This window comes from Cetorhinus maximus, chromosome 22 (genome assembly GCF_964194155.1).
Source record: "Cetorhinus maximus chromosome 22, sCetMax3.hap1.1, whole genome shotgun sequence".
NCBI classification, from domain to species: Eukaryota; Metazoa; Chordata; class Chondrichthyes; order Lamniformes; family Cetorhinidae; genus Cetorhinus; species Cetorhinus maximus.
In genome coordinates, this window is record NC_135900.1 from 4002234 (window position 1) to 4016814 (window position 14581).

Genomic DNA, 14581 nt, shown 5'->3' on the forward strand with positions numbered 1-14581 from the left:
TCCTCACATCACATTTACTCCTTTTGCCAATTATTTTGAATCTGTGCCCTTGTCGGTGAGCAGACTCATGACTGAGAGAGAGAAGGGCACTGATGAAGCAGCCAAAGATGTTTCCCAGAGGAACTCTTCCTGCAATGTCCCAGTGCTTTGATAATTGGCCTCCAACAATCATAATTGTGTCACAGCAACTATGACACTTTCCTTTGTGTAAGTTATGGCTCCACTATTTTCTGGCTTGTCTCATTTGAAATACATGGACATGGAGGTTTGAACAGGGCTGCTCTTCTGCCTCATTGGTAGCTAAATCCTAAATGGGGATATTGAGATCTGTTGGCATCAGCCACTTGCCATGTGTGCAAATTAATGGGAACATGGATTTGAACTATAGCGTGTGAACTGTGAGGCTCCACAACATGTGTTTCCAAATTGTATGAATGTATTTCCAAAAAGCAAATTACTTCTGTCCCTCTTTCAACATGAGTGTTTTACATTTGCCTTCCTCGCTCCTAGTGCACGAGAGTAGAACAGTTTGTCACCGTGGTCTATTTCATATTAATCTTTTAATTCCAACTCTGGAAGTGCAATGGCCTTGCTGTTAACTCCCATTCCCAACATGCAAAACTGAGTATACAAGCCTGCCTCTAAGCCACAACAAGCTGATTTAACCCATGTAAATCCTGGGGACCAGCTCAGACTCCCAGAACCAATGCTGAAGCAGCAGTGTAAATGTGCTTCAAGGTCCAATCCCGAGAACAAAACAGTTGAACCCGGCCTCTTGTATGTGAGCAGCCTGCTTAGATACCCAGGTGAGAAAAATCTAGAGTAAAACGCTAGGAGTCAGCTATTAGAATCTGACTTAAAGAGCAGTACAGTCCCAGCCTGTGTGTTATTATCAGCACTGCAGAAATGTATATCTCTGCACTGTAAGACTGTTTTAAAAAAGTCCTTATTTGAAGGGCATTGGTGAAGTAATTTAAACCCTAGCCCATTTGTTTTAAATGATATATTATGCAATTATTGAAGATCATGTGTTGACCCATTGCGGTATAATTAAGTTGTGGTTATGTTGCACAATTAGAGCAGGAACGCTTTTCCAAAAGCTGACTTCATATGAATAAATATAAATAAAATTAGGAATTGCATTTGACATTCAGATTAAAAATGAAGCAAGTCAAAGGATGACTTCATGTGGAAAATCTGCTGTAATAGGAGTTCTGAACTGGAGGATGTCTCACTGGGAATGGTGGATTATGACAGGAATCTCTGGAATTCCCCATTGCTAGGGGGCTATTTTTGTTTGATAGACACACAGCTCATGGCAGAACCTTAAACATCGCTTCAGAAATGTCATGCATTGCTGATTGCCATTCATGTGATATCTCACATAGTTCAGTTACCCTTTGTTTATCATGTATGACGTGCTGGTCTTTCATTACTGAATGGTTGTTGACTCTACAATTGAAAGATATGTTTAGGCAATTCTGTGGCCAAAAGAGCGTTCGTGGCATTTTTGGGGAGGAGTGGAGTGGGATGCAGGGTGTTCTTGCACCATACTTGGACAAGCGCTATATATGCAACATTTTGGGAGAGGTCGTTCTGGGGTGAGTGTTGGAAGGGAGTTATGGGTGCACCAGATTTTTGGATTACTTTATGGAAATTAGCTGCCTTCCCCTCAAAGGTGGCTCCTCTCTCCTTTAAAGCAGGATTCAAAGTAGCTCATCCAACTTAAGTATTGCAGAAGATGTTAGTTCTGGGTCTAAGTTGGTAATCGCCTGCAGAGTGCCCATAAGGACTGTCGGGTATGAGTGAAACAAATCCCTCTGATGTACTGAGGAGTATTGACTTTGCAATTTAGGGCATTTTACTGGTGCACAATATGAAATTGTTTGATAGGGCTCATGATTGCATTATTTAACAGACTAGGTCAGTGATGAACCTGATTTTTTTCCCCACCATTCTTTACTTAGGCTTGTGCATTTTGCTTCCTATTTTAATTTGTTTGAAGAGGAAGAGGGATGGTCCCCTGTGCTTGCTTACCTACGTTGGCTCCATGTCCAGCAAAGTCTCAGCTTCAAAATCCCTCTGTAGCCGCACCCCTGCCTACCTCTGTAACCCCCTCCAGTCCCACAACCCTGAAAGATCTCTGTTCTCTTCCAATTCCGGCACCTTGTCCATCCCTAGTTTCTATCACTCCACCTTTGGCGGCCGTGCCTTCAGCTGCCTAGGCCCTTAGCTCCCTAAACCTCCAATGCCTCTCTAGTTCCCTCTCTATCCATCTTTAAGATGCTCCTTAATGCACTTTCTCTTTAACCCAAGCTTTAAGCTACCTTTTTTAATATCCCTTTATGCGCCTCAGTATTTGCTAACAGGTTTTCTCCTGTGAAGCCCCTTAGAATCTAAAGTTTAACTTGGAGTTGAATAAAAAGCAGGAGAGTTTCATATTTAATGTTTCTTTTGTGTAAATATTCCATGTTGTCATGATCCAGATAGCTTGCAGTGAGCAAAGGAGTGCAGAATCGTGGCTGCTTAGGGTTCTCAAAGCAGGAGCCTTATGACAGCTTCTATTGTGCCAGGGTTCCTTCTATTAGATTCAGTCGGTCAATTGCGAGGAAAGGGCTGGATTAAGAATTATATCCTACCTCTACATTATCTTTTAACATGATTGAATATGGTGTTGCATTAAAGCTGCTTATACTAACACGACATGAGCCTTTTGATCTTTTCTACGTGCTAGACAATCTAAGCTTCCACTTCAGTGTAGTACACTCCCCACCACTTACACCATCTACGCAAATCACCGGCACTTCCTGACTCATGCAAATCGTTCTAATCATTCGCCATTACCACTCTAGTCGATTACAAAGGCTCCACTTTTAGCATATGAAGTGGGCCGGCTATTTCGGGTGTGCTTTATCATGGAATCCTTCTTTTAACAGATGACCCTGCTTCAATAACCGCAGGGTTCCGTCCCTCACCCATTTCTCGTCTCCGACCAGCTGCTAGAGAGTTTGTTCTTCTGCTTTCCTTTCTTGCTGTGCTCTCCTATTCGGTTGGATCAAAGGTCAGTGCTACGGTCCCACAATGTTGCACGGATTGACAGGGGCGTTATTAATCAGCTTTGGCCCCTATATGTTCAAAGAGCAAAAAAAGAGTGGCAAAAAATGCATTGGATTTTTTTTAATGTGCATGTTGGATCTCCCTCTTGCCTTCCTGCTGCTAAATATTGGGAACACCAAAGCCATTGTCTTCGGTTTCCTAGAAACCGATTCCATCCCTCTCCCTGGCAACTTGCTTTCTGAGGCTGAACCAGTCCATTCACAACCTTGCCATCCTCTTTGACCCTGGATAAACTTTTGATCTCACATCCTCTCCATCTTCAAGATCGCCTATTTTCAGCTCCAGAGCATTGCCTGTCTCCAACCTTGCCTCAATTCATCTGTTGCTGAACCCTTCATCCATGTCTTTATTACCTCTAGCCTATTCCATTGTTCTCTTAGCCAGCCTCCCATATTTTCCCTTCAACACCGAGCATATTCAAAACTCCACTACCAAATAATTTGCAACCTTGGCATCCTATTTGTCTGTGAGATGAGTGTCCAATGCCATATATGCTCCATCATCAAGATTGCCTACTTCCGCCTCTAAAACATTGTCCATCTCACATTTTGCCTCAAACAAAAAACAGAAAATGCTGGAAAAACTCAGCAGGTCTGGCAGCATTTGTGGAGAGAGAAACCGAGTTAACATTTCGAGTCCATTATGACTCTTCTTCGGAACTGACGACTTCTCTTCACTTCTGAAGAAGAGTCACACGGACTCAAAACGATAACTCTGTTTCTCTTGCCACAGATGCTGCCAGACCTGCTGAGTTTTTCCAGCATTTTCTGATTTTATTTTGGATCTCCAGCATTTTGTTTTTATTCCAATCTTGCTTCATCGTCTGGTGAAACCTTCATCCATCCCTTTATTACCTCTAGACTTAACTACTTCAAAGCTCTCCTGGCTGGCCTCCTACCGATCACCCTTCATAAACATGAGCTCATTTAAAACTCTGCTGCCTGAATCTTAACTTGGCTCCTGGTTAAGCAATACCTCGATTTTTAAAATTCTCATCCATCCTTGTTTGCAAATCCCTCCCATGGCCTCACCCATCCCCCTCTCTGTGACCCTCCAATCGGGCCTCTAGCCCATCCCCAATTTTAATCACTCTGCCATTGGTTGCCATGCCTTCAGCTACCTTGACCCTAAATTCTGAACTTCTCTAAACTCTCCTCCCCTCTGATTCTCTCCTTTTAAGATGCTCCTTAAACCTGTCATTGACCCAGCTTTTGGCCACCTGTCCTAATATCTCCTTGTGGCTCAGTGTCAGATTTTGTTTGATGATTGGTCCTATGAAGTGCCTTGGGGCATTTTGATATGTTAATGGCACTATATAAATGTAAGTTTTTATTGTTACTATACTGGTTTTACAGTCTGCCGCTGCCTATAGCGGGCAAATCTCATTCATACCGACATGTCTGTTGTAAGCGGTGGGGACTATTATCTGGGAGGGCTGCATTGTCAGATGCAAAGTGCAGTTGCTGCACTTGCCTATGTCACTGCACTTCAGAGTAACTGGCTATATATGACATTCTTCTGTGATGTCCTGAAAGAGGATCTGTCATTTCCTCCTTTCCCCTGCCATCAGTCATCCTTGAATACATGGGTGCACTTCATGGGATATTTTGACTCCATCTGTCTCAGTTTTGTACTTTCTATACGAGGAAATTTGTTAAATGGTTTTCGACCTGAGAAGCTATTGTTTGTTCAAATTTAATTAAGTTTGTTTCCTTTCATTGAGATTTTCATCTAAGATTTTGTCTCTAATTGCAGTTGTTTTTATTTTTCAGGTCCAACAAAACATTGAATCTACAACCCAAAGCAAAGCAGATTCACCGACAGAAAATGCTGTTACTGTAGCCAAAGACCCTCGATATGCAAGATACCTGAAGATGGTGCAAGTGGTGAGTTAATTTTCTTTTTCCTGGTGGTAGAAGTCTTGCCTTTAATATCAGCCATGCCTCAGTGGGCAGCACTCTCCCCTCTGGGTCATAGATTCAAGTCCCACCCAAGAGACTTGAGCTCCTAGCCCAGACTGGCGCTTCTGGTGCAGTTGTGAGGGCGTGCTGCTCTATTGGAGGCACTGTCTTTCGGATAAGACATTAAATCGAGTGAATGTAAAAGATCCCGTGTCACTATTTCAGACAAGAACAGGGGAGTTCTGCTTGGTTTCCAGGCCAATATTTTTCCCTCAATCAGCATCACTAAAACAAATGATCTGGTCATTATCACATTGCTGTTTGTGAGAACTTCTGTCTCTTCAGGTACCTATGCCTTAAGAGGTCATTGTCAACCATGAACCTCCATGTTAATCTTGTTATAGAGGCATGGATCATCTCCGTTGATGGTGCGTTCATCCAGTTTTCAAGGCTTTTTAAAAAGATGGTTCATTGTCTACCTCCATCTTTCCTATCACCATCAGGCTTTCTAAATCATGATTTATTATTGCGCGCCCAAGAAATTCCACCGTCTCTTCCTGACCTTGGTCAGCAGAGTTCTTTTGGCCTCAGATTTTACTAGCATCTCTTCATTGGTAGCATAACTGATCCAAGATATCTTCATTATTTGGTTAAAAAAACCACAACTCTGCAACCTCAGTTCTTCTCTGCATTGCTTCACTGATCATCCAACAACTCTTTTGTATGTCAAAATTGGTGTGATGTAGCATTCCAGGATTCTCAGCTTTGTTTTCGTGGCTAATTTTGAGTTGATCATAATCTTTACATTTTTCGAGAGCCACTGAGATGAAAAAAGATGCATTCAGGTGTTTTATTGATTATAGTCAGGCATTTGATAAGGTGAAACATGAAGAATTGATGAGCATTTTAGAGTCCCTTGACCTTGTTGGCAAAGATCTTGGAGTGATAAAGCTTTATTGGGAACAAATTGCAGCTGTTGAAGCTGAGAATCTAAGCAATTTTGTGGAGAGTAAAAGAGGGGTGAGATAGGGGTGTGTTTCCTCCCCAGATTTATTCAGTTTGTATAGTGAAAATATTCTTAGAGAGATTGAAGACCTTCCTGGATTATTAGTTGGAGGATACAACTTTAATAATATAAGGTACGCTGATGATTCTATTCTTATTGCCGACTCTGAAGAGAAACTCCAAAAGGTTTGGATAGACTAGTGAATGAAAGTGAGAAGAAAGGGCTGAGCATAAATTGTAAGAAAACAAAATGTCTAGTAGTGTCCAAAAAGAAAATCACACCAGAATGTAAGGTCACAGAGAATAATGAAGGAGTCACACAGGTAGACAAATATTGTTACCTAGGAAGCATGTTAACATCGGATAGAAAGTGTGACCAAGATGCTGATCCCCTAACTGCAATACTGCAACCTTACCATCTGCTCCACTTCAGCTTGCTCTTTGTGAACTGTTCACCTTGCAACGCAGAAGAATGTTCTAAATCCTCATTCTGTATTGCAGGGTGTTCCTGTTATGGCCATAAGGAACAAAATGATTTCTGATGGACTCAACCCGGACCTGTTGGAGTGAGTTTCCACCAATCTCTGCTGAAATGTTTCTTCTTGTGTTTAAATGTTCTTTTGTCTCTGGCTAATACCTAGCTAATTCAATTGCACCAGAGAAATGGGTTCCATTCAACCAGGGGCCTAAGCTGAGTTTTGCATGTCACGTACAAAGTTTAAACGAATGTTTATAGACAGTTATATATATTTCAGACTGATGAGACTTTATGCGCTGGTTTAGGATTTATCCCCTATTGAGACATTAGTGCCGCAGACAGCCCTATCCACTCTACCAGGACCACGAAATTCAAACAAAACAGGGAGCAAAAGATAGAAACTCAAAGGGTGATAGAAATCTGGAGTTCTGCCCTTCAGAAGGCTGTGGATGCTAAGGAACATTTGGAGCTTTCAAAACTGAGATCAGTCGGCATTTTGTTGGGTAATAATATTAAGGGATATGGTAAATTGAGGTCACAGACCAGCCATGATCTGCTTGAATGGCAGAGCAGACTAAGGGGGTTAACTTTTTTATTCATTCACAGGATGTGTATTGTTGGCATGGCTATCATTTATTGACCATCTGTAATTGCTCATGAGAAGGTGGGGCTCAGCCACCTTCTTAAAAATAGTTAATTGGCTCACTAGGCCATTTTAGAGGGCAGTTGAGAGTCAACCACATTGGTGTGGGTCTGGAGCCACATGTAGGCCAGACTGGGTAAGGATTTCAGATTCCTTCCCTAAAGGATCTTAGTGAACCAGTTGGGTTTAATTAATTAATTGAAGTTCCCCAGCCCATATGGGCTTGAACTTGTGTCTCTGGATCATTTAAACTAGGCCCCTGGATTACTAGTTCAGTAACATAACCATTATGCTACAGTACCTGTTATGGCCTCCTCCTGTCCTACGTTCCTTGCAATAGAACTGAGTTGCTTGGATACTGAGGGTTGGATTTCCGAAAGTCAGAATCATGAGTTTGGACCCAGGTGCCCTCGGTCACCTTTTTCTTCTTGAAAGCTATTATTGCCATCTTCAGTCCATCATTTCCTCTGATTCTTGACTCTTCCCTGTTATCCTTCTTCACCAACTTCTGCAAACATGATTTTTTTTTAATCTTAATGGCATTCCATCATACTGGGGATAGCGAAGCAGATCATAATAGACTTCAGGAGGATGAAGACAAAGGTGAAATTGGGTAGACACATGGCAGATGAAATTCAGTACAGAGTAATGCGAAATGATTTATTTGGGTAGGAAGAGTGATGAAATGCAATATAAACTAAATGATACGATGTTAAACCAGGTGCAGGAACAGAGACACAGAGTATAAGTGTGTAAATCTTTGAATGTGTTAGGAAAACACTTCTGTAAACTTGAGATCGTCCAAAACTCTGCTACCCATGTTAAGTTCCATTCCCCTATCACCCCTGTGCTGCCTTACCCGGATTTTAAAATTTGCATCCTTCCATGGCCTTGCCCTCCTATCCCTGTAACTTCCTCGAGCCCCACAAGCCTCTGAGATATCAGCGCTCCTCCAATTCTGGTCTCTTGTGCATCCCCGATTTTAATTGTTCTTCCATTGGCTGTGCCTTCAGGTGCCTGGGCCACAAGTTCTGGTATACCCTCCCGAAACCCCTCCATCTCTCTACTTCGCTTTCTTTCTTTTAAGACACCCCTTAAAACCTACCTGTTTGATCAAGCTTTTGGTCATCTGACCTAATATCTCCTTATGTGGCTTAGGGTCGCACCTTGTTTCATGATGCACCTGTGAAGCATGTTGGGTTGTTTCATTACATTAAAGGTGCTATACAATATACTTTGTTGTTGTGGGAAGTCTGTTAGAAACACGTGGGATCCTTGGCTTTATAAATAGAATCATAGAGTACAAAAGCTAGAAGAGTATGCTAAATATTTTTAAAACACTGGTTATGCCCCAGTTGGAACATTGTGGCCAGTCTGGCACACACTTTAGAAAGCCACAAGGTCTTGGAGGATGAAGTAATTTGCTAGATTGGTACCAGGAATGAAAGATATGGATAGATGAGAAAAGCTGAATTCTCCTTAGAGCAAAGAAGGGTAGGGGAAGATTTGGGTAGAGGTATTCAAAATCATGAAGTGTCTTGATGGAGCCCCCAGTGAAGGGACACTGAGGGGCCGTGTGGTGTTGGTAACTAGAGGGACACAGGGTAACTGGCAAAAGAACGAGAAGGGAGATGAGAAAAAAAACCAAGCATAAGCTGTTGTGATCTGAAATGCACTGCCTGAAAGCAGATTCAGTACTAACTTTCAAAGAGAATTGAAAAGGGGAATATGATTGAGCTATGAGGAAAGAGCAAGGGCTGTAGGACTAATTGGATAAGTCATTTCAAAGAGCCAGCACAGGGCGATGGACCGAATGGGTGCCTCCTGTGCTATATCATTGTATGATTCTATCATGCTAAGTGGTATCTTCTAAAGAAGTAGTAATCATTGAGATCCTTGTTTGGGTCTGTTTGGGTTTTTGTAATTTTCTCCCTGCATCTTTCTCTTCACTGTCTGCCCTCTCCCTGAATTACTGTATTGCTAATCTTCCAACACTTTGCGATCATTCTTGTATGTCAGCCTGGGCAATGAGCATCAGTGGATACTCAGTCCTGAGGCCTCGTCGCCAGACTTTAATCTTACCCAGTACACTGTACGTACAGATCTAACAAGTTGGAAGTGGGAGCACTAATTGTTCCGCCTCCCCCCTCTAAAAAAAGGTGCACAAGGGTCAGTTGAGCTGAAAGCTGGGATCTGTATTGATTTCTGATCAGCTCCATGTTACTCTTATACACTTACAATGATACTCGATCTTTGTCATGCCTGAAGCTAAGCTTTACAGCTGGATGCAGTAACCACAAGCGCAGTACCCACTGCTCCAAACGTGCAAGTTCAATGGAACCCTGTTTTTTGAATGTGGTATCCAACTTGTAGAGTAATGAAGCCTTTCCCAAGAGATTTGTAACGTTGTTTCCCCCACAGGATCCCCTACTGTAGCAAGGGCACAAAAAGTCAAGGACTCTACCTTTGCTTGAACTGTTTTGTGGTTGGACTTTGAGTACTTGCTCCTGTCTAATTTGGTGCTTTTGCATTTTGTGGTGTGGAGGTTTGCAAAGCTTGACAAATAACAAATTGTCCAGTTATTGTCATAAAAGGTACAATTCAAGTTAATAAACCTGACAGAGCACAGGTGGGGAGGTAATTTTATAAGCCTGGCCTATCACTGGGGTGCCTCACCTGAAGGTAGCACAAAGTGGATATTTGGGCAGATTTTGCACAAGAGCTTTGTGACTAAATCATAGACATACAAACATATGAATTAGGAGCAGGAGTAGGCCACTCGGCCCTTTGAGCCTGCTCTGCCATTTAATGAAATCATGGCTGATCTGGTTGGAACCTCAACTCCACATTACCGCCTACCCCTGATAACCTTTCACCCCCTTGCTTATCAAGAATCTATCTACTTCTGCCTTAAAAATATTCAAAGACTCTGCCTCCACTGCCTTTTAAGGAAGAGAGGTCCAAAGATTCACAACTCTGAGAGAAAAAGTTTCTCCTCATTGCAGTCCTAAATGAGTCATCAGCTTACTGAGGGAGTGCTGTACTTACAAATCTTTTGGATGAGACAGATCAGATGCGTGTAAAAGGTCGCATACCACTGTTTTGGCAGAGAACAGGGGGAAGATATCCCCAGTGCCCTGCCCAATGTTTATCCCTCAATCAATATCACAAAAATAGATTATCTGGTCATTATCATGTTTGTGGGATTTGTGTGTGTGTCTCCTACATTGCAATAGGGATTACACTTCAAAAACAACTTCATTGGCTATAAAGTGCTTTCAGACATGCCAAGGTCATGAAAGGCTCTACATAAATGCAAGTCTTTCTTTTCATTTTATAAGCCTGTTTGGCTGGGTGAAGCAGTTTTATCTGTCTATGGAGACAGTCTTTCTTTCCGTGGGATAAAAGCAAAACACTGTGGATGCTGAAAATCTGAAACAATAACAAAAATACCTGGAAAAACTCAGCAGGTCTGACAGCATCTGCGGAGAGGAACACGGTTGACGTTTTGAGTCCATATGACTCTTCAACAGAACTAAGGAAATGGAGAAATGAGGTGAAGTATAATAATAATGCCATTAGCACATTCCTTAGATAATATCAGCACCGTCAACACCCCTTTGTCCTTTTGTCTATGACATCTCTTCTTTGCCTCCACCTATCACTGGCCCTCTATCCAGCTCTACCTGTCCCACCCCCCCTCTGCCAGCTTATATTTCACCTCATTTCTCCATTTCCTTAGTTCTGATGAAGCGTCATACGAACTCGAAACGTTAACTGTATTCCTCTCCGCAGATGCTGTCAGACCTGCTGAGTTTTTCCAGGTATTTTTGTTTTTGTTTCTTTCCCTGTGGATTGGGCTGGGATATGTACTGGCTTGCCTGCAGTGGTGGCTGGATTCTTTCATAGACAACAAGTCCTGGAGTGGGACTTGAACCCTGGGCCTTCTGGCTCAGAGGCAGAAAAGCTACTGGCTTTGCCACTCCAGTTGCCTGGGTAAATCCTAGACTATATCAACAAAACATCTCCTGTTTTTAGTTTCCAGGCTTCCTTGACTGCCTCAGTATCCCACTGGTAGTGCATCACTGTTTAACGAGAACATTTGTGCAAGTTAAATTACAGTCTAGAAATTTTTCTGTTCTTTATTTGTAATAGATTGTATATCCATCATTAACTACAGCTGTAACTTCAATGTGCTGATTCCTTTAGTGTTATATTCTTTGACTATCCCACATATTTTTCTTTCCTGTGCAGGACTCCAGATGCCCCTGTTCCCGATGGGGTTAAAGAGGATGAGGGAGACAGCTCTGGCAGCGAGTCTTCATTCAGTGATTGAAAACAGACTTCAGACATTTCAGTTCGAAAACTGGAGAATACGGAGCACTGATAGTTGTGCCGGGGGGCATATTTTTTTGATGGTTTAGGGCGTGGAAAAGGATTGCATTAGTGTGTGCCGCCTCCATCACTGTGTGTGAATACACTTGGTGTGCAAGACTATAACTACATCTCTGGCACGAGTCCATCCGTAGCTTAAAACTAAGTTTTGCGACTGTTCGAATGCAGAGCTGCACTTTTATTTGTACAAAAAAATTATAATCTCCTTTCTACCGTATTTAAGCTGTAAAGTTAAAGATTTTAGTGAGCAAATCAGTACTTTTGTCTAGGCACTAAAAGCGGTTGGGGGAGGGATGAAAATGCCATAAGATTTATTTTCCCAGACATTGTGCATAATTTGTTCAGCTTGATCTTGGAAAAATGATGAAAAATAATTCAGTCCCCATCTTAAAGATTTACATTCTGTCCTCAACACTAAAAATGATTTTGTTCATATTCTATTCTGTCCAGACACAAAAGCCCTCATCTGATGCCTAAAGCCTGAACTGTGAAGAGTGGACTTGTGCAGATATGAAGTAGCTGCATGATTGTCTATAATATTTTGTTAACCAGTCACTTGGGTGACTCACTGAGACAGGTGCTTCTTTTCCCCCCTACGCCGCTTCATTTTAACTACTCAGCTGGTACCAGGAGCTTGATACCTGACTAGCTGGTGTTAGATGAGAATTATTTCTCTCCATGCTGCCTCTCAGCGCGCACCCCCACATTCTCTCCCCACCCACCCGGCCATCATCATCATTTTCGAATGGTGAGCTTGAATTTGACAGGGTGCGTCAGATGCTTAACTTTCTGTATCGGTCCCATGAGGTTATTCCGTTTGTGCTGCTGCAGCATTCCATTCTTGCAAAGTGTTCTGAGTTAGTGCCATTCCTTAAAGCTGATGCAAGGTCTGATTCTGAACAACATTGATTAACATTCCTGCTGCAGGAACTGTGCTGAAGAGTGTGTAACCTTCACCAAATTTGAGCTAATTTTAATATGAATTCATAACTCACTATTGCTTCAAAAGAATCCTTTCACATTTATGGTCCTGTTATTGGTAAACCCTTAATTGTTGAACTGTTTCTTTTTCAAATCTTGGGTTTTTTTGTCCATCCAAGTTAAACTATCCTGAACTTTAGATTTTCCTGGGGAATCTTTGTTTGCCTAACCTGTGAACATTGCAAACAACGCCAGTCAATCGCTTTAGTCATTGCACACAGGGAGTCAAGGTCAAGTTGGTCTTCAGCTGAAAGGGTGGGGTAAGGTCAGAAAATAATCCAGTCCCCACCTTAAAGATGTGCACTCTGTCCTCAGCACTAATAATGGGAATTGTAACATAAACTTGTCGCATTGTAATTACACCCTCTTGTCTGTGGTGGCACTCCATCAATCATGACCACAGGAGCAGAAAGCTGTACTGGAAGGGAGTGTGGGTCAGATAATCAGTACAACATGTTGGTAATCCTATCTCCAACTCCCACTCTATTCAAACATAGCTCATTGCTGGCAATGTGGAACCTATAGGTTTTCCCTTTACATCTCTAATTCAGCTAAGTTTCTTGTGAAATGTATTAATAAGAGAAAGCAAGAACATGCATTTGTAAAGCACTTTTCATGACCCCAAGATGGCCCAAGCACTTTACATGTCAGTGAAGGGCTTATATCGTTTACAGCCTCCTGTAACAGACCAGACATCTTTATAATGCAATTACCAGTGTTCAGTCACATTATTCACTGAATAAAGTATAGGTTGGATATTTGTTTAATGTAATGGTGTCACCTGGCGGGTAGAAAATGAGACTGGAGAGAATGAGGGCACTAACCTGGAGTAGAGAGGCTGGATCCCAGGCCAGCCCAGGAGCTGACATATCGCTAGAGTTTTGTTGCTGTGGTTCTTGTATCTGACTGTCACGTATACATTAATACCACATGATTTTAGCAAGCCAGCTGGCTCACTTAAGTAATATAGCAACCGTCCCAACACAGATTTTTGTAAGCAGATGGCTTTCACTATTGTGTGTGCATGATGAATGACTCAGTTCCTTCATAACAGTAAGAGTACACATTATCTACACTGTAGCAGTGACTACACTTTAAAAAGCACTTCATTGACTGTAAAGTTCTTTGGGATGCCCTGAGGTCATGAAAAGCGCTATATAAATGCAAGTTCTTTTTCTTTCTTTCAGGAGGCCATTCGGCCCATTGCTATCTGCAGCTCTCTAATGCCATTTCCCTGCATCATTTTTATATTCTTCCTGCATTTGAATGCTGTGCACTAATTGGCTCAAAAGTAACTAGTTGCACTGGTTTTCATGAGCTCTTGGTAACCTTATAAAACGAAGTGTGATGCATGGAAAGTTGGAAGATCGGTTAAGTTTTCCAGCATAAGTTGGCCCTGTGTATGTGAACAGGGTGCCTTATCAAACCCACTCTGAATATTAACCAGGCAGTTCTGTGATTCACAGGAAGGAGTTGAGAAAAAATTTGGAAGTCCCTGCAGGTAAACTAGATTTCTCTGCAGTTTTATCCAGTCATATCACTTCAGTTTGAGTTAAGTAGTTAACTAAAATTCTTATTATTATTGCTCAGGTCTGTAACCTCCAAAATTGTTCCTTCATTAATAATTCAGTATTTATTTGTACCACTGAAAATAAAGCAATAATCTTGGCATGTGCTGTTTCTCAATATGTCAAGCCTGAGCTTTATTATCCATGCAAATTGTGCAGGGTGTAAACTGTGGCCAGAGATGAACTTATGTGCCAGGAGTTGCAGTAGGCAGAATAGCCTTGCATTTTTCAGTTCCAACGCCTAAATCCTTTAACATGTTCCACCTGTTACCTCATACGAATTAGGAGCAGGAGTAGGCCACTTGGCCCTTCGAGCCTGCCCTGTCATTCAATAAGATCATGGCTGTTCTGATTGTAACCTCAACCCCACATTCTTGCATACCCCTGATAACCATTCGCCCCTTTGCGTAACAAGGATCTATCCACCTCTGCCTTAAAGATATTCAAAGACTCTGCTTCCACCACTTTTTAATGAAGAGAGCTTCAAAGACTC

General features: G+C 42.0%; 1 protein-coding gene across 1 annotated transcript in view; it reads left to right on the forward strand.

Annotated features, from left to right (window-relative positions):
- washc3 (WASH complex subunit 3) overlaps positions 1–14189 on the forward strand; it is a 38248-nt gene extending 24059 nt beyond the window's left edge. The window contains exons 5-7 of the mRNA XM_078567624.1: positions 4890–5003; positions 6525–6589; positions 11399–14189. Coding sequence (XP_078423750.1) covers positions 4890–5003; positions 6525–6589; positions 11399–11480 — 261 coding nt within the window. The 3' untranslated portion in view covers positions 11481–14189. The remainder of the gene's footprint in view (positions 1–4889; positions 5004–6524; positions 6590–11398) is intronic.
- The last annotated feature ends 392 nt before the right edge of the window (positions 14190–14581 follow it).